This window comes from Panthera tigris, chromosome D2 (genome assembly GCF_018350195.1).
Source record: "Panthera tigris isolate Pti1 chromosome D2, P.tigris_Pti1_mat1.1, whole genome shotgun sequence".
NCBI classification, from domain to species: Eukaryota; Metazoa; Chordata; class Mammalia; order Carnivora; family Felidae; genus Panthera; species Panthera tigris.
In genome coordinates, this window is record NC_056670.1 from 44,582,204 (window position 1) to 44,603,118 (window position 20,915).

Sequence of the window (20,915 nt, forward strand, 5' to 3'; positions counted from 1 at the left end):
CTACCTGTTGGTATATTTAGTTCCACTTTATGATTCTTTTGTATCCATCTTAGATCATAGAGCTCCCTTTTTCCTATTGGAAAGTGTTCCAGTGTTCCTTACCTCCAAAATCTTTTACTTTTAACATCTGTAGATGAAGATTACCATGCTATTGAGGGGAAAATAATCCAAGTCCTTTAAGGATGTCTGATATTCATATGTGTTTGTGGCAGAAGGGGTAAATGCATACTAATATTATTTACTCTGTTAGACACTACTGTTTTGGAACCATTACTTTGCTTCCTGCCCCTAAATGATTTCCTTTTAATTTCTCAAAATAGACACTATAACATTTTTTTTTTTTTTGCATGAACAAAAGCCATTAAACCATTCTTTGTGGAGCAATGAGCTTCCATATTGATAGTGTTCGAATATACAGAAGTAATTCTGTTGTTGCTATATTATCATTTTGTGGCTTTAGGCAGATGATTTAACCCACTTGATCTTTAGTTGCCTGGCCTGTGAGAGATGTTAATAATATTTTGCTATGATTGGCAAGTTAACCACAGTGTGAAGGAATTTATGACATGATCAGAACTTTTGTTTCTCCCTGTCTAGATGTTACTGTTCATGAAGATCATTGGGTTGGTGAGACAGTACTACAATCAACTTTTACCAGTCAGTTATTAAATCTTGGGAGTTACCCGTCTGTCCAGTCTGAAGAATGTAAGACACGTTTTAAATGTAATCATTTCTTAGTATTCAAAAGTATATATACATATTAGAAAAAAAAGTTAAAATAGTAATTTTACAAAATGTTTTCTAAATGGATTAGCTGGACAGTATTGGTTTATTTTCTTTAGTAAGACTGAAAATAGAATTTATAAAAATAAACTTGTACGTTGTAAATCATATTTGTTTTAAGAAATATTGGGGTTCAGTTTCCATTTTCTTACTTTCCTTAGAGTGTCCACATAGTGGTAGTTCTTAACCTTTTAGGGAGTCCTAGCTCTCTTAGAGAAGCTATGTGCCCTTTCTCCAGAAAAATAGACTTAGGTAGATAGACACAGAATTTTGCACATAACTCCAAATGGTTCCCTGGACCTCTAAAGTTCTCTGTTGCCAGGCTAAAGTTCTCTGTGGGGTTCCCCAGCCTCTGGTTAGGAACCCTTGAGGTCGTGAGAAAAGCCTGGGCCTTCCACTCAGACAGTTGTGGTTTGAATCCTTGTTCTTCAGTCCAGCACTGCAAGGAAAGACTACCCTCCTTCTCTGACATCCATTTTCTCTTCTTTAAAATCAGCACTGAAGAGCCCAGAAGCTATCTTTTTCTCCAAGAAATATATATATTAAAAAAAAAAAAAAAAAAAAAAAAAAGAAAGAAAACAAAGTAAGGGAGACAGTATAAACTGGTAGTTATAGTCTCTGGAGTCAGAGCAAGATTTGAATCCTGACCCTACCACTTGCACAGTCTGTGTCTTCCGGCAAGTTACTTAACCTCATTGTACCCTTGTTTCCTCATCTGTGAAATGGAAATTAAAATACATACGTAGCTTATAGGGTTGCTGTGAAGATTAAATGTGAGGTATTGAACCTGCATGTAATATATAATAACAATACAGAAATATTAATGGAGAAATAGTAAGCAAAATGTATTTGATGGAATACTGAAACAGTGTCATAGAAAGATAGCTATGAGTACATAAGAATACACTGATTTTACAAGAGATTAATTAGAATAACAAGAAAGTTGTGTGGCATGTATGGAAGGTACAGCATATTCCAACCCGTGAATAATAAGTATTCTCAAAGGAAGGCAGGGTAAGTAGAAGAGAGTAACAACAGTTAGAACAATAACAAAGGTGTTTGGAAAGGGTTAAGATTTCCCTGTTTCCAAGGGAAACTAGTCAACAGAAAATCAGCACTGACATGATCTCATAAAATAACTAAAGTTGAGTTCTTCACCTACCCAGTTTATATGTATGAAGTGTTGACGTTGTTTGAAGCACTGTGCACCGGGGGTACAGTGGTGAACAGTGTCCACCTGGTGCCAGCCTTCGTGGCGCCGATGTCCCTGTGTGGCGGGCCGATAAGGAAGAACCTACAGACATGAGGGTGATATGAGTGCTATGACGGAAACTAACAAAGGGCAGAGATAGGAATACCATAGATCTGGCTGCGAAGGGCTGCTCATGGAGCTGAATTAGGGAGTTAGGAAGTTACTGCAGTAGTCGAGGTTGAGAGATAATGGGTGGCCAGCAGAGATAATGAGAAATGGATGGATTTGAGATATAGCTTAGGCAGACCAGTTCTATAGAAGAAATAGAGAAAATTATTCAAGAACTACCATACAAAAATGTTGCCAGGCTCACATCGTTTCACAGGAGAATTCTACCAAGAGACCAGATAGTTCCAGTGCTCTGAAAATTCTTCTAGAATATTGAAGAAGGAAACTTCCTGATTCCTTTTATAAAGTAAGTAAGACACTGACACCTAAACCAAAGAAAGACATTACAAATAAGAACACAGACTAGTATCGTACACGCATACAAAGTCTAAACAAAATATTAGTAAACGAAATCTAACACTACCTTAAAGAAATAATGACCAAGTGAGATTTTTTCCAGAAATGGAAAGATGTGTTTCAATATTAGAAGGTCTATGACTATCATATACCATATTAATAAATGGAAAGAAAAATTGTATGATTATCTCCATAAATATTGACAAAATTGAGCACCCCTTTATCATAAGAAGCTCTCCAGGAAATGGAGTTGAGGATACTTTCTCCTTCAGGATCAATAAATATAGTATCAATACAGTGGTAACAATTACAATACAGTTGATACTGTGTCACTAAAACAGATGTATTTAGTCCTAATGCCAGTATCTTATTTAATGGAGAAACACTAGAGGCATTTCCACTAAAATCAGGAACAAGGTAAGGATGTCCACTATTTCTGCTGCTCGTTGCTCGTTATCATGATACTGGAGTTATCAACCAATACAACTAGACAAGCAGAGGTATCTGGATGGGTGAAGAAGAGTAAAAACTATACGTGCAAATGCCTTGATAACATATCAGAAACACTCCAGGGAACCAAAGAATCAATTCAAACGATAAAGGAATTCAGTGGTGCAACAGGATACTAAAATTAATGTTGAAACCGTCACTAGCCTTCCATATACAAACACTGAACAGAGGACATGACGGTAGGGCAAAAGTCATTGGTGAAAGCAATAAAGAAGATACTTCGGAATACATTTAACAAGAAATTTGCAAAGCCTATATAAGGAAAAAAATTTAACCACTCCAGAAAGAAAGAAAGACAAGAAGAAATGGAAGCACAACATTCCCTGTTCCTGAATAAGGTGACTCAACATTATAATGGTATCCGGTCTCCATAAGTGAATTTATAAATTCAGGGCCATCTCAATAACAATATTGGGAAGCCATGCTATGGCATATACAACTTGATACTAACCATCGTATGGAAAAACAAACATGCAGGAATATCCAGGAAAACATTCAAAAAGAGAAAGCACAAGGGACCATGCTTACGAGACAGGCATTGAACTGTAAAGCCTCTATAATTAAAATAGTGTGATACTGGTACATAAATAGACAAATGGACCAGTGGAATAGAACAGGAAGATCAGAATTAGACCTGTATACATATAATTTAGTATATGACAAAGATATTATCTGAGATCACTGAGGTAAAGGTAAACTTTTTAATAAATGGTGGTGAGGCAACTGGGTAGCCATTTCGAAAAAAGAGAAAATTAGAACAGTATCTCACACAAAATAGAAGAATAAACTCCAAATGGATTAAAAATCTAAACATAAAAAATATAACCATTCAGTTACCAGAAGGAAACATGGATGAATTTCTCTATCATCTTGATGTAGGGAACACTTTCTTATTATTACTCAGAATACGGAAGCAGTTAAAGAAAAAAAAGACGGATAAATTTGACTGTAGAAAAATAAAATTTTGGGGTGCCTGGGTGGCTCAGTCGGTTGAGCGTCCGACTTCAGCTCAGGTCACGATCTCACGGTCCGTGAGTTCGAGCCCCGCGTCGGGCTCTGGGCTGATGGCTCAGAGCCTGGAGCCTGCTTCCGATTCTGTGTCTCCCTCTCTCTCTGCCACTTCCCTGTTCATGCTCTGTCTCTCTCTGTCTCAAAAATAAATAAACGTTAAAAAAAAAATTAAAAAAAAAAGAAAAAGAAAATTTTGCATGACCAGAAGCACCATTAACAAAGCCAAAAGACAATCTGCAGACTTGGAGAGAATATTTGCAACATACACCTAGACGAAAGGCTAATATTCCTAGTATAGGGAGAACTCTTACAAATTGAGTGACAAAGGACCTGATAGGAAAATGGGAAAAAGACCTGAGTCATTCAAATTAAAACTACACAGAAATTTTATTTCTTACTATCAGATTGGCAAAAATTTTAAAATATGATAACACATGCTGTTGATGAGGCTGTGGGAAAACAGGCCCTCTGACACATTGCTGGAGGCAATGAGAATTGCTGCAGTTTCTGGAGAGATATTTGGTGATACAAAATTACAAAGTACGTATGTACTCAGCTTTCAACCCAGCAAGCCTACTTGTAGGAATCTGTCCTAAAGATACAATTATAACAACATGAGGCAGTATTTGTAATTGCAAGAGGGAAAAATTGGAATGCCTCTACATAGCAGAATGGTTGATTAAATTGTGTTACATTTCCACAGTGGAATACTATGCAGAACTAAATTATTTTTATTATTATATTTTATTTAAAAATTAAAAAATTTTTAAAAAAATATTTATTTTTGAGAGAGAGAGAGAGAGCAAGCGAGCATGAACTGGGGAGGGGCAGAGAGAGAGGGAGACAGAATCTGAAGCAGCCTCCAGGCTCTGAGCTGTCAGCACAGAGCCTGACAAGGGGCTTGGACCCATGAACTGTGAGATCGTGACCTGAACCGAAGTCAGGTATTTGACTGAGCCATCCAGGTGCCCCTTAAAAAAAAATTTTTTTTTAACGTTTATTCAGTTTTGAGATAGAGACAGAGCATGAGTGGGGGAGGGGCAGAGAGGGAGACAGAATCATGCTCTGAGCTGTCAGCACAGAGCCCGATTTGGGGCTTGAACCCATGAACCATGAAATCATGAGTTGAGCTGAAGTGGGATGCTTAACTGACTGAGCCACCCAGGTGCCCCATTATTTTTTCTTTTCTTTTCTTTTCTTTTCTTTTCTTTTCTTTTCTTTTCTTTTCTTTTCTTTTCTTTTCTTTTTCCTTTCCTTTCCTTTCCTTTCCTTTCCTTTCCTTTTCTTTTCTTTCCATTTTTAAAAATTTTATTTTTGAGTAGACTTCACACCCAACATGGGGTTTGAACTCATGACCTTGAGGTTTAGAGTTGAATGTTCTACTGACTGAGTCAGCCAGGTGCCCTGAATTATACACTTTAAAATGTGAATTTTATGCATGTGAATTATATCTCAACAAGGCTGTTATAAAAATACTATTCTGATAAAGATAATTTTATGCATGTGAGTTATATCTCAATAAGGCTATTATAAAAATATTATTCCGATAATGGATTTATACTTCATCAGACTGCCAGAGGCATCTATAATACATAAAGGAATACAGACCCCTTTCTCTTTACCTGGAGATATACCCCCTCCTCCAATTATTACCTAGAAAACTCCAGGACATTTTTCCAAAACCCAGCTCAAATATTTCTTCAATAAAGCCTCTTTCCACTTGCCTGGGCAGTTGATTTTGTGTGTTGTTAGAATGCTTCCATGTATCTCTTATACTCTAAGCCCTGTGTTTGTTATTGACTGTCTCTAGGTTGATAATTCTTCTGGGCAGGTATAATGGCAGGTATACAGACAAGGTATATCTTTGTATCCCTAGAACCTGGCATGACGCCTGGCACACAGTGGATGGTCTTCTGATTAGTGAATGAATAATGAGGCTTTAGTGTGGCATAAGAAATACATTAGGAGGAGGGTGTTAAAGGGAGAAGAAAAGAAGAATTACTTGGGTTTTTTTTCTACTGAAATCGGCAAGTAGACCCAACCTTCTAAAAAGGTACGTAAGTGCCTTTTGCTAAGATTGTATTTTGATCAACAATCCACCATATATTCAAATACACCTCCCTTTCCTTCAAGGAAATTAAATTTTAATCAGCAAACTTATCAATGAGTGCATTTTATTATATGTAAATGTATCTCAAAAAATGAGAAAAATTGAGACAAATAATTTAAACATAGGAGAAAAACATGTAAATGGCATAATGACCAAAGAACTAAATAACTTCTAATAATCAAGGGACGATGCCAGTGTAGCACATGCTCACATGCCACACGGGAGCTGGAGCTAAAAACCCTCTAAGTTCAGGGGAAGAAGTCACTGAGAGCCTCTCCATAGTGTATTCTGTGTAGTATTTGGATAGGTTGAGAGGATGGCAGCATTGTAGCCAGGGACAATCGTAAGGACAGAGGCATAGAAGTGGGGAAAAGGAAGACATGTTCAGGGACGGTCAGGTAGGTGACCCTTAAGAGCATTTCACGTGAGAAATGTAAGAGTCTTGAGGAAGAATAGCAGTGGTTGGGATGGTCGTGGAAGGTGTGAGCCAATCAGACTGCAGGGATTAGGGGACCGATTGGGTATAAGAGGGTAATGGAGGAGTAAAAAAAAAAAAAAAGAAATACTGGTCTTAGTTAATTGGTAGAAAAATGGAACCGAGAAGGGAACAGGGCAAGTTATTTCTGGAGATAGTAAATAATTCTAATTCCGTTGGTTAAAAATAATCAGGCTTATGTTTTGCATCTACACATTTAAGAATAAGTTACATATTTGTAGAAATGAAAGCGTGGTTTTTACACTTAATCACACTTTACAAGATAAAATGCATTTCTTTTTTTTTTTTTTTTAAATTTTTTTTCAACGTTTTTTATTTATTTTTGGCACAGAGAGAGACAGAGCATGAACGGGGGAGGGGCACAGAGAGAGGGAGACACAGAATCGGAAACAGGCTCCAGGCTCTGAGCCATCAGCCCAGAGCCTGACGCGGGGCTCGAACTCACGAACCGCGAGATCGTGACCTGGCTGAAGTCGGACGCTTAGCCGACTGCGCCACCCAGGCGCCCCGATAAAATGCATTTCTAAGAAAATACTGTGTTTTCAAGAAAATATAATTTTGCCATCTTTTCTGCACGTGTGTGTTTTTCTTTCTTAGATTCCAAGATAGTCAGTGATGCCGTACTTCGAGACTTACTGGCATACGTGTCTTCAAAACATTCCTATCTCCGAGATCTTCCTCAGAGGCAGCCTCAGAGAGTGAGCAGTGTAGAATTTGTAGAATTGGAGGAGCTGCAGCCGGACATGTTAGTCCATGCGGTGCTGAGGGTTGTTGATATCACTATACTGACAGGTAAACACTGGGGGCCCCTTCTCAATTTTAGATTATAAAATAATTAAGATACAAGACTTTCTTAGGATATCATTTGGGTATCACGGTTGTATTTATGATGAGACATTAGAGTATGGTGTCACCTGTGAGAGAGTAATGCCAACTAAAATATTTCTTTTCCAGAGGCATTATACAGTTATAGAGGACAGAAGCAAAGGAAAGTTATGTTAACAGTGGAACAGGTCCAAGGTCAACATTATGTGCTTGTATTATGGGGTCCTGGAGCAGCCTGGTACCCTCAACTTCAAAGGAAAAAAGGTAAATACACCAAAAAGCATTTAATCTATTTATAGTTAGGTAAATGATTAATGCTTATGAGCTTCAGATGAGGAACTTCTTAAGAGATTAAGAAGGTCTGTGTTTGAAATAGTAGGTGGTCATAATTGACTATTCTTCTTCAGATTTCTTCTGTTATAATTTTATACCTCCTGTAAGCAGTTTAGTGATCTGAAAAGTCCTCTATAATTAATGGTGGTAGAATAAAAGCTTCTACTTATTCCCAGGTATACTACTTTACCTTTTTAGCGAAGGTCTTATCTCCTTCAGGAAATGTTCTTTAAAATTGAATTCTGGAGAAGCTTCTACAGTTTTTATTCAGCCAAAGTACCCTGATAAATAAACTTCTCCCTGGTTATAAGGCAGATGTTAGGGGAGCTGCATTAACCCTTTCAAGTCTCAATGTTACTGTTTAATAAATGAGTGCATTCCAGGCTTTTATACCAGTTGTTCTAAAAGCGTGGACTATTAGCCATCCATACAATGTTCGTGTTTAAAATATGACCTACGATTCCATTTTCTTTAAAACAGGAGTTAATAATAATTTATGATGTATTTAATTAAATGGAATTGATGTTTCAAGAAAATGATGTATCTTCATTTTGATATTGTGAGATTCTTTAGTTGTGACAGTCAGAGACAGTTTAATTAGTGGCTTACCAGTCATTTTATCCTGCTAAATTAATCTACAGATTGATTAGGTATGTGACTTTTTTTTTTTTTTTTACCCCAAAGAGTTAATGCCTCTTCCCAAACTTCTACCTACAAAATAATTATCTAAGGATACGATCTGTCACATTCTCTCTTTTAATCATTAATAGCCCATAACCAAGATTTGAGATAAGTCTGACTTTTGACTTTCATGTTAGGATCAAACAGCAACAAATATTTGTTCAGTTGAGAAATCCGACAAACACGTGTCAGTGGTAGACCAGCCATCATTATTGACCATTATGTCAGAGCTGGGAACATGAGTCTAGTGCATGCGGGACAAAATGTAGGTCAAAGGTGTTATTCCATTGATGATAGAGCTGTAGCCAAGCACACTGCTCTGGGCTTAATGTGGATATTCTTTGAAATATAGAAGAATATAGTAGTTCTTTGGTTAATAGAAGAGACATTCCAGTTGTCTCTAGATAATTCTATGGTATTTAGGTTAATATTGAAAATTTGTGAGTCCAGGAATTAAGATACAGTTGTTCTTTGTTCACTCATTAATTTAGCACACTTTATTCATTGCCATCACTTTTAAGTTATGATAATCCACCTCAATACCTCAAGATTATTCTTTTTAAAATAGGATAATACCAATTTTGAAGGATCATCTAAGTAAGTAATTCTCCCTTCAGAAATGGTTAGCATTTTATGTATTCATTTAGGACTTCTTGAGGCATTCTCTATGTTAACCTCCACACTGGGCACTGGTTTTACTTGTTCCTGAGGATAACAAACTCACATGTAGGTGATATAATCAGAAATGACCGTCAGGTAGTTGTTACTGAATACTGGAGATCACAGAGCTGATATTTTGGGGGAAGAATAATAAGAAATCCCAAATCCACATTCTTTTGAAATATGCATGGGAATTTGGGATGCCTCATATGTAGCAAGTGTTGATCACAGTCTAGGTCCTAATGAGTGTGGACTTCTTAGGGATAAGTGGGTACATAAAATAAGCTATTCAGAAGTGAATGCCATTCTAATGCAATATTCACCTGAAAGTATCTAATAGAAATCTAATACTTTAAAAATGTAACAAATTGTAGTAAATCACTCTTGTGATATTACTAAATAGGCAGAGTAATGCAAATGATCCCAACATTTGTGATTATACTTCATGCAAAATCATAGTTAGGTCTGCATGGCAGTTTGAAATCTATTCACATCCTTAATTCATGATTCAATATAAAAATGTATTACAAATTGTCTCAATACCAGTCTCCCTCAGACTAACTAGTCCAACCTGCACATGACTCCTCTCTGTTACTTGAACTTGCTGATCTTTTTCCTGGCTTAGATCCTGAATTTACATGTTTCCCTTGTCCAGAGTGCTTTCTCCTGAAGCTCCCTGCGTGGATGGCTCCTTCATTTCTCAGCCCCAATTTCATATTCTTAGAGGGGCCTCACACACATATGCATAACCACTCTCTATCAGATCAACTCTTTGAAGGCCATTTGTGCCACTGAACACAATCAGGATTATCCAGCTTATTTGCTTGCTTGAAAACTGATTTTCTCCATAGATTAAAATTTCTATGAATACAAGCATCCTGCCATGCTTGTTCACCACTGTATGCTCATTACACAGCACTGTGCCTGCCCTCATAGATGTTTTCTTCTTTTTTTAATGTTTATTTATTTTTGAGAGAGAGAGAGAGAGAGAGAGAGACAAAGTGTGAGCGGGGAGGGGCAGAGAGAGAGGGAGACACAGAATCCAAAGCAGGCTCCAGGCTCTGAGCTGTCAGCACAGAGCCCAGACGTGGGGCCGAACCTACAAACCGCCAGATCATGACCTGAGCTGAAGTCAGACGTTTAACCGACTGAGCCACCCTCGTGCCCCTGTTTTCTTTATGAATAAATGAAGTAAGAATAAAATACAGATTAAGCAACCAGTCAAAATTCCCAGTCTTTAAGAAGTAAGAGACTCAAGTTTGAGGAGGAAGTAACTTCATTTCAAATGATAAGAAAAAAAAAACACACACACATTTGAAAATGTCTGTGCACAGAGGTTTTGCAATCCATGGAATGTATTAAGAAATTACATTTAAACTTGGGCACAGAGGGCTTGTAGTTAGAACTGGACCTCTTCTCTGGGTAATTTCAACAATTCAGGGGGATGTATCTGAAGTATACAGGAATGAATGTCTCAGGGTGCAGAGAGCAAGAGCGCTGATGGGTTCAGGGGTTCTTGGGACTGGGAGCTGAAAAGCTTTGTGGGTACCAGGCAGCTTCTCTGTCTGTCTGCTTTATTCACTGCTTGCAGACTTCCTCTGCTTTTCAACCATAGGGAAGGCAGCAGAAGATGGTTACCCTGTAGCTCCTGCTCTTACTTTTCCTTTTAACCTAGACCAGTGCCATTTCCAAATTCCTAGCACGGAAAATCTGATTGCCCGGATTGAATTCTATTCAATCAACTGTGGCCTCAGGGGCAGGGTGGGAAAGTACAATAGGAATGCCTGAGCTTATTTCAGAGGGTGAAGGAGCAGTTGAGAAGGTCATTTGTGGTCTGGGTGGACACAGAAAGGTATTCACTACCAAAGATATGTATGTTCATTAGCCTGGAGAGATGGAAATGATGTTAATATTTAGTTTAAACAGTACATGATAAAATTGAAAATGAAATATATATGTGTATAAAGCATATGCCGTATTGGTGCAATAATGGCAATTAAAAACATGGAAAGAGGAAAAAAATAAGTACATTATATAGTTTCATGTACAGTAGGATCCCATTTTAATAAAGCAGGTATGTAAGTATGTGTATACATTAAAAGAATTGGAAATACTAAATATTAAAGAATTGGAGATACCAAAATGCTATGTGTGTTTTTTTTCTTTATGCCTCTAGTTTGAATTATATGGATGTGTGAATCCACATTTATTTTTTAAACCTTTAGTAAAAACTTCAAACTTAATATATACAAAATAATATAATGAGCTACAGTACCCATTATCTACTATATTAAAACATTGGCCAATCTTATTTTATCTATTACTGCTCTTTTCTTTTATTGTATAAATATTTTATAGTAAATATATTTTATTTATAATTAAGAAATAAAGGAAACTTTTTCCTTTTGGAAAAAGAGCAGGTAATGTTTGAAATATCGAGCTAACAATTTGGGAAAAAGGAGAATTGAGTTTATACTTCATATTTGTGCCAAAATAAATTCCAGATGCATTAAAGTTTCAAATATCTTTTAAAAAAAGAAACTGTGAGTAGTAGAAGAAAATATAAGCAAACTTATTTGGTATCTAAAGATTAGAAGGTTAGGGGCGCCTGGGTGGCTCAGTTGGTTAAGCGTCCGACTTCGGCTCAGGTCATGATTTCGCGGTCCATGAGTTCGAGCCTCGCGTCGGGCTCTGTGCTGACACCTCGGAGCCTGGAGCCTGTTTCAGATTCTGTGTCTCCCTCTCATTGACCCTCCCCCGTTCATGCTCTGTCTCTCTTTGTCTCAAAAATAAATAAACGTTAAAAAAAAAAAAAAAGATTAGAAGGTTAAAAAAATGCAGCAACAAGAACCGTACATAAAAATCACCATATACCAAATTAAAAAGAAAGTGAAAAACCAGAAAAAAATATTGCATTTTGTCAGAAAATAATGCAATAAGCAAAAGACAAATATCTGTAAGGATAAATGGGCAAGAGATATGAACAGAAAGTCCCCCAAAGAAGAAATAAAAATGGCCAATGAATGTATGAAAAAAATTTACTTACTAGTAATTGAAGGCACACAAATAAAATAATGACAGCCCATGATTTTTCTCCTGAGAAATTGATAGAGAATATGTGGAGGAACAGCTACTCTCATAAACTATTGGAAATGTAACTTGGCAAAACCTTTCTTGAGGACAACTGATAATGTGTTTGAAAATCTCAGAATTTGGAATACGTTTCGCCTAATGATTATACTTCTAGGAATTTCTCATGGCTATAGAGATGTAGCTAAAAATATATTTATCACAGTATTGTTATAATAATAAAAAATTGAAAAAACAACCAACATGCTTTAAATAGGGAATTGCTATAATAATTTTTAAGATTTTGGAATATCTGTGCCAAAGTATTGACATATTATGTAGTATTTAAAAATAATATAAAATAACGGGACGCCTGGGTGCCTCAGTCATTTGGGCATCCGACTTCGACTTAGGTCATGATCTCGTGGTTCATGGGTTCGAGCCCTGCATTGGGCTCTGTGCTGACAACTCGGATCCTGGAGCCTGCTTTGGATTCTGTGTCTCCTTCTGTGTCTGTCTCTCCCCTGCTTGCTCTCTCTCTGTCTCTCTGTCTCTCTCTCTCAAAAGTAAATAAACATTAAAAAAAATAATATAGAATAATACTTAAGGACATACAAAATATATTTAACATATTAAGTAAAAATCACATTGAAAACAACTGGATGTCCACAAAAGTGTTAACTGTATTGATTTGGGGATGTTGAGATTACAGGTGTTATTTATTTGCTTATTTAGCTTCTCTGATTTCTGAGCATGTATTTTATAATAAGACAAGCAAACCATTTTAAAAATAGCGATTGTTTTTAAGCAATAACTTGGAATATATATGCTTTAGCTCTTCCTAACGATGCTCTGTCTGTACAGATTTACCGTTTTTAAGACTGTCCATTTTTCCAAAAGAAACTAAGGAAAAAAACTAAGGCAGTGTTGGGGAGGGGTGTGAATTAGATTTATTGCCTGAAGGAAACTAAAAATACTGTTTTATAAAAATAGCTGTTATTATTAGAAAACTTACTGCTAAGAAATCTTTTTGTTTTATTATAAAGTTGAATTTATTAATATAGAATGTGATTATTTGGAAAGGAGCTCTGTGCTACTGTGGTTTTAAGGATTCAAATTATTACTGACGGAGCTAAAAATACATGCAGTTGTCTCTCAATGCTTTTTTTTTTTTTTTTTTTTTTTTGTCCTGGAAAAATTAGCTAAATAAGAAAACAAAGGTGTTGGAAAATCAATGAGAGGTATTACTTATGGCAGACATGTGTCCATTTCTATGCCTTCCTATTTTTAAAAATCTTTGCCTGTAGACACCAAAACAGGAAATAGCTACTCTGAAAAGCAGTTAGTTATGATAAATTATGACTGTTTAAGAGACCAGGAAATCTTTAGAAAACATTTTTATTAAAATTATCTCCAGCATCTTTATCCTATTGCCTTAAAACAGCGTTCACATTTTGTCTCTTTACACCCAAATTCCTTAGTGCGATAAATGTTGCATTTAACTGATTTAATCAGATTGATCTATTTAATTTGATTCTGAGCCTAGATTATTTCTTTTTTGGTGACTTTTTGTTTTTGTTTGTTTGTTTGTTTAAGATTATATTTGGGAATTTAAATATCTTTTTGTTCAGCGCAATTACATCCTAGAAAGCTTAGAATTGCATACAACATCTTGGTCATCCTGTGAGTGCCTGTTTGATGATGATATAAGGGCGGTTAAATTTAAAGCAAAATTCCAAAAAAGCATGCCCTCCTTTGTGAAGATGTCAGATTTGGCAACACACTTAGAGGACAAGCGTTCAGGTAAGATCTCTAATATGTAAGACACTGCTAGTTTAAGCTGCCATTTGTGGGGAAAAATGTACAATTGAACATAAAAGTGAAATACAGATCATCATAAATAGCCGAACCAGATATTTGCATCTTCTGAGCTTTCTGCCTACCAATCCTTTGAGGTTAAGTTGTAATTATTAGAGAATTACTTAAAAATATTTTTTGCATATTTATACAAGCCATTCATCATTTAATAAATCGGAAATAGAAAAATGACCCTAACCAGAGTGACTGTTGAGATAAGCATTTTATCAGGTTACTAAGCTGCTACCTGTACATGGTTGTTAAAATTTAGCATTGATATAGAATCCACGCAATTTGCTTACTGCTTAGTAAAATATAATGTACTTTCTGAACTCACGTATTTGTATGTGTGTGTGCATATATGGGTATAAAATTAATCCTCAGAAACACTACATGAAAGAATGGCTTTGGAAATGGATTTTATTCACGTACATGCTTTCCATGAACTTAATACCATTAAAGTAATTAGAGTGCAGTAGTAAAAGGAATGTGCTTTAGGTTCAATATGTTATACACTTCAGAATAAAGAGAGTCAAATAGTGAAAATAACTAGATAAAGTGATACAAGTTAAGTGGAAAATACTTCTCATAAATTGCATTGGCTTCCTAAGTACAGAGATGATGCTAAAAGTATGCTAACTCCTAGTTAAAGGTATAACAAATTAGATGGCATCCAAGGCTATATTTAAGGTTGAAATGCCAATAATCAATCAGTAAATGTCAGTGATCATCAATCTTGGAAACTAATAGAATGTTTTCTAGTGGTTATTGTAGCAATTGTTTTTAGAGGGGAAATGGGGGTTGAAAAAAATGGAATGTATCTGTAGGTTTATTGTTACATAATTTAAATTTTCTAATGAAGAAGAAAATATTTGGTCAAATTTTTTTTCTCAGAATTTATATAAGATTACCATTCTTGGTGCTTTTGTAGGTTAAGTTTTTAAGAATATCTCAGGAACTTTGGATCTTGATAGTAAGTTTTAATTTTATTCTCCCATTTGCATGAGTAATTTTCTGAATTCTTATAGATGGTTTTAGATTTTATTAAATGCTAGGTGTGGTTTAAGTGAAATAAGATTATTTTTACAATTCTAATAAAAAAGAATCTGTTCCAAAATGAAATGGGTTGAAGCTCCTAAGAGATCACATGCTAAGATTTTCAAGTTTATTTCTGGGACTTTTTGCTGGCACGCTATACCCCCTTTTGGTACATCCACAGAAACGTATAAGTTGTATCATAGGCAGAGCAGAGGATCTATCACAGTGCTTTTCAAATACGGCTCAGAGTGTCAGATTTAAAAAACTTTTTTAACTGAGTTTTTAGGGTATAATTTTCATACAGTAAACTGCCCTTATTTGAAGTATACACATTCACACTGGTGAGTTTTGACACGAAACCCATGAAACCATCACCACAGTCGTTAAACCATCACCAGTCTGCCCCTTTGTAATCTCTCCCTTCCACGCATGCCTGCCCCCTGATCCTTCTAGGCAATCAATCTGCTTTCTATCACCAGAGATTAGTTTGACTTTTCTATGATTTTTTATACATGGAATCATATATTATGTACACTGTTTTGTTTGGCATCTTTAAGCAAATTCTTTTGAGATGTATCTCTGCTTTTGTGCATATCACTAATTCATTCCTTTTTATTCTGTTGTATGAATGCACTGCGATTTGTCTGTTCATCTGCTGACGAACATCTGGGTTGTTTCCGTTCTTGGCTATTATAAGTAAAGCTTCTATAAACATTCATGTATAAAGTGTTAGATGGACATAGTCCTTTCTTTTTTGGTGGGTAGGTACCTAGGAGTTGAATAAATAGCTGTATTGTATGGTAGATGTGTGTTTAATTTTTTAAGAAACCGTCAAACTGTTTTCCAAAGTAGTTGTAGCATTTTACATTTCCACCAAGCAGTGTGTGGGAGTTCTGTTTTTCCCACATCCACGTCAACGCTTGGTATGAGCATTCTTTTTAATTTAGGTAATGATAGGTGGTTGTGGTTTTGATTTGCATTTCCCTATTGGCTAATGATATTGAGCATCTTTTCACGTACTTCATTGCCATCCATATGTCTTCTTTGATGAAGTGTCAACTGAAATCTTGTGCCCATTTAAAAAACAAGGGTTGATTATTATTATTGAATTTTGAGAGTTCTTTATATTCTGAATAAAAATTATTTATTAGATATATGCTTTGCAAAGATGTTCTCCTAGTCTATCACTTGTCTTCTCACCTGTTCTTTTAACCAGGTCTTTTGAAGGCCCTAAGTTTTGAATCTTGATAAACTCCAATGTATCCATTAAAAAAAAATTATTATTTTGAGAGACAGACAGGACGTGCGTGAGCAGAGGAGGGGCAGAGAGAGAGAGGGAGAGAGAAAAGACCAAGCAGGCTCTGCGCTGGTGCTGTCAATGCAGAGCCTGACACAAGGGCTCCATCTCACAAACTGAACTGTGAGATCATGACCTGAGCCTAACTCAAGAGTCAGCCGCTTAATCAACTGAGCCACCCGGGTGCCCCCGGAACACTCTTTATTTGCGTTTAGTGGTTTGGTATAAAGGATACAACTCAGGAACAGCCAAGTGGAAGAGATGCACAGGGCGAGGTATGGATGAAGGGGCACAGAGCCTCCACCCTTTTCAAGTTCTCCCAGTACCTCAACATGTTCATTAACCCAGAAGCTCCTTGAACCCTTTTGCTTAAGGGTTTTTATCAAGGTTTCCTTGTGTAGGCATGATTGATTAAATCACTGGCTGTTTGTGATTAATTCAATCTCCAACCTCTTTCCACTCCCCAGAGTTTGGAGGGGTGGAGCTGAAAGTTCCAACTCTCTAACCATGCCTTGGTCTTTGTGGTCATCAGCCCCCTTCCCCACCAAGACCTGAAGCTGCCCATGGGCCCCCAGCTGCCTGTCATCATCTTATTAGCATACGGAAGTCACTCTTATCACTTGGAGATCCAAGCATTTTTTAGAGCTCTGTGGCAGGAACTAGGGACAAAGATCAAATATTTATTTTTTATTATATCATAAGATGGGAGCATAAATCCAGTCCCTTTTTCTACGTTGGCCAAATGCCAGATTAAAATTTTCTGACTTGTGTAGTGTTAATTCACATATGTATGCATATATGTTCTCCAAGATATGACCATTATTAAGTCTAAGGAGAATGCAAGTGGAAAACAAAAACAGTAACACCTCTCAAAAAACCCAACTTTTAATGGAATACAGAGATTTATTCTTAGAGAAGAACTCCATATACCTAGTTCTACATTGCAACATTTATTAATACTAACAGTTAATTAATTTTTTTTAATTTTTAATGTTTATTTTTGAGAGAGACACAGTGTGAGCAGGCGAGGGGCAGAGAGAGAGGGAGACACAGAATTCAAAGCAGGCTCCCAGGCTCTGAGCTGTCAGCACAGAGCCCAATGCAGGGCTCAAACTCATGAACCAAGAGATCATGACCTGAGCTGAAGTCGGATGCGTAACTGACTGAGCCACCCAGGCACCCCAATACTAACAGTTAATTTAAATTAATATTCCTGGGGGCGCCTGGCTGCCTCAGTCAGTAGAGCATGCAACGCTTGATCTTGAGGTCATGAGTTCGAGCACCATGTTGGGTGTAGAGATTATGTAAAAATAAAACCTTAAAAAACTAACATTTCTGGAAGATGAACACAGATGATAGAATATACAAATTTTTATACTGCTTCATATTTATGCACCCCTCCTCTGCCCTCCAAGAGCACTATAGGCTTATGGAGCTGGTCGCTGCAAGAAAGTATGCCACAGGTAGAATAGGGGCTACATTTAACTTGGTGTCATGGAGAAGTCAGCTCTATTATCTACTGCTTACACAGAGCAGCTCCCTGCTGGAATTGAAGACATAGAAATAGATTTTAAAATAAAAATGACTATCATAAACACTAACAAAATAGGTGCTCACAGCTCTGAAGATCTGGTTTGGGGGCTGAGGCTGAGGATTGGGCATGTCCTTGCAAACTCTGGAGATGGACTCCCCGTTGTTAAACCATGCAAAGACTTTGTGCTGTACAGTCAGTCCCTGGTAGGCTGTGTTCAGAGTGGTCCTTTTAGCCGTTTTTCCTTCTCTTTATGTTCACTTATGAGGGCTAAATTCATTGTTTCTCTCATTGTTTATGTGTTTTTAAGACAGAAATGGATAGAGTATATAGAAGTACAAGCAGTTTTTTCCTGACATGTTTCAGTTAAATAAAAGGAGGGAGAAAGGGAGCTTAACATGGGACAATTTCCTAAGAATGTCTGTTATCTTAACAAAACTTCACAGAAGCTGGATGGGGTGAGGCTGTGCCTGGCTCCTTATAAAGAAATGAAGATGCTTACTCAGCATCTGGTCCTTCCATCAGCAGAATGTCAGTACCCAGCAGGCTATAAGCCCCCTTGAAACAGAAGCTACATTAATAATGAACTTTTAATTCTTTTATAGAGGTGTGTAAATTTATAAAATGTTAGGAGTGATGTTAGTGTTCTTCTAAAATTATTGAATTCTTTCATCAATATTTTAGTGATTCAACATGTCTGTGGAAAGGTGTGATGTAGAGTCTGCTGTAGTTTATTAAGTATGCTGACCACTACGTATTCTTGCAATTCATGTAGGGATACAGGACATGATTGGAAAAGTCTTTGGGTGCCAAAAGACTAAAGCAAACAGAAGGACTTAGGAATAGGAAAGTCACTATTAGTGGGAGTCTTAAAGAAGATAACCCAAAAAGAGCATAGGTAGCCAGAAGGATGAGTTCCTGACCTGGAGTATACTCCCTGCTAAAAGGATGAAGAAGAACAAATCCAAAGGCTTAAATAAAGGCTTTAAACTGAATCTGGAGAGGAGGGGAGAAGATGAACTCAGATGAACTCACAGACCTCACTAGTATATAATAAGGCAAAGGTGAATTAGAAAAAGGGAATGCCTGATAGATACCAGATACTCAGTATTTGTCTAACAGGTGAATGCATGAGCCAGTGAGCAGTCAAGGAACATGCTCAATGTCCTGGTGAGTCACACATTTCGTAAATGCAGACTCACGGTGCTCATGTGCTGTGTAACCTATGCCCAGAGAATGGATGGTGATGGGCAGGAAATTGAAAAACAAAAACAAAGTTTAAACAGAGGATAAGCGGGGCGCCTGGGTGGCTCAGTCGGTTAAGCGTCCGACTTCAGCTCAGGTCATGATCTCGCGGTCCGTGAGTTCGATCCCCGCATCAGGCTCTGGGCTGATGGCTCAGAGCCTGGAGCCTGCTTCTGATTCTGTGTCTCCCTCTCTCTCTGCCCCTCCCCAGTTCATGCTCTGTCTCTCTCTGTCCCAAAAATAAATAAACGTTAAAAAAAATTTTTTTTTTAAATAAAAAAAAATAAAAAATAAACAGAGGATAAGCTAGTGGTGTATTATTTTGGATAAAGCAGAGACTGAAAGAATAGCTGACCTGCCGCTTGGCTTTTAGCAATGATCAGAAGAAAGACAGGACAGGGAAAGAGGGTATATTAGCTGGTTTCAAGTGTTTGAAGGAATTTCTCCTGAAAGAAGGATAGACCTTATTTTGCATGATGCTAGAGAACAAAGAGGAAGAAAACACCCACCTCTGCAACCAAACTCTCCAAATAAATCTTCACTTTTAGTTACCGGCAGCTTACCCATCACTTCCCAGAGTAAACACTGAAGTTGCAAGCGGGTGAGATTGTCCAGGGAAAGAGTGAACAAAAGAGAAGACCAAAAGCGAGTCCTCAGGGATATCTTTCACCATAAAAGCAACTGAATCAACCATATCGTTAACCATGTTTGTAAACTGAAGTTATAATTTTGGTCCTATCATTTATAAATACATCTTTTTGTTGGTCTCTTGTAGGAGTGATTCTAATCAAAGCCCAGATTTTAGAGCTAGTAATACCTGTTACAGCAGCTCAGAAGATAACTCTGAATGCCCACAGCTCCCTGAGGAGCATCTTCTCTTCCCTTCCTGACATCGTATATACTGGCTGTGCAAAGTGCGGATCGGAACTGGAAACTGATGGGAATAAGATCTATAAACAGTGCTACAGCTGCTTGCCCTTTACGATGAAGAAGCTGTACTACAGGTGAGGCAGCCAGGCAAGCCAGTGGGATGGAAGATATTTATTATTAGAGGACCGGAAATGACCAACAAATCGTGTATATCAATTCTTACTTTCTTTTTTTGTTTTTTTTGTAAGTTTCTTTTTTTTATATATGAAATTTATTGTCAAATTGGTTTCCATACAACACCCAGTGCTCATCCCAACAGGTGCCCTCCTCAACGCCCATCACCCTATGAGAACTAACTAGAGCTAAATCCAAGAGAATACATTTTTTCCCCTTGAATGACAAATGGTTATTTATGAAAGCAAAAATTATCCAGTAATCATAACAGGAATTTTTAAAAGCAGTAATTGGGAGATTTTTATTGTCTTCAAGCAGCTATACTGAAGAAAATTTTTACTTGGTTTATATTTTTAACCAAGATCTAAATGGCTCATGAGAAACTGATTTCCCTACCTTAACATATAATTGGAATTTAAAAGTTAAAAGTATTCTATGATCTAACCTCTGAGTTCTGTAAGCTAATAAGATGTTTAACTTTTCTGTGCCTTAGTTTTTCCAACTTTATATTAGAAATTAAGGATTGCAAATGTTCTTTGGTAAAATTGCAAACCAGCTCAGTGGAAAACACATTTTTCAAATAATAAATGTTCAGAGTCATGGATAATATTTTTCTTTTTACCTTGTAAATTATATGGCTTTACAGAATAGCCATCAGTGTCTTATGCTCTTCTCTATTTCTAACTACTGCAGTATCTAAAAACTAAA

The 20,915-nt window shown here is 36.8% G+C and overlaps 1 protein-coding gene across 8 annotated transcripts in view; it reads left to right on the top strand.

Moving 5' to 3' along the window:
* SHLD2 (shieldin complex subunit 2) overlaps positions 1-20,915 on the top strand; it is an 83,766-nt gene that overhangs the window by 51,646 nt on the left and 11,205 nt on the right. For all 8 annotated transcript variants that reach the window (XM_042960177.1, XM_042960175.1, XM_042960176.1 and 5 more), the window contains 5 exons: positions 598-705; positions 7,225-7,419; positions 7,582-7,716; positions 13,792-13,998; positions 19,939-20,167. In XM_042960177.1, coding sequence (XP_042816111.1) covers positions 598-705; positions 7,225-7,419; positions 7,582-7,716; positions 13,792-13,998; positions 19,939-20,167 — 874 coding nt within the window. The remainder of the gene's footprint in view (positions 1-597; positions 706-7,224; positions 7,420-7,581; positions 7,717-13,791; positions 13,999-19,938; positions 20,168-20,915) is intronic.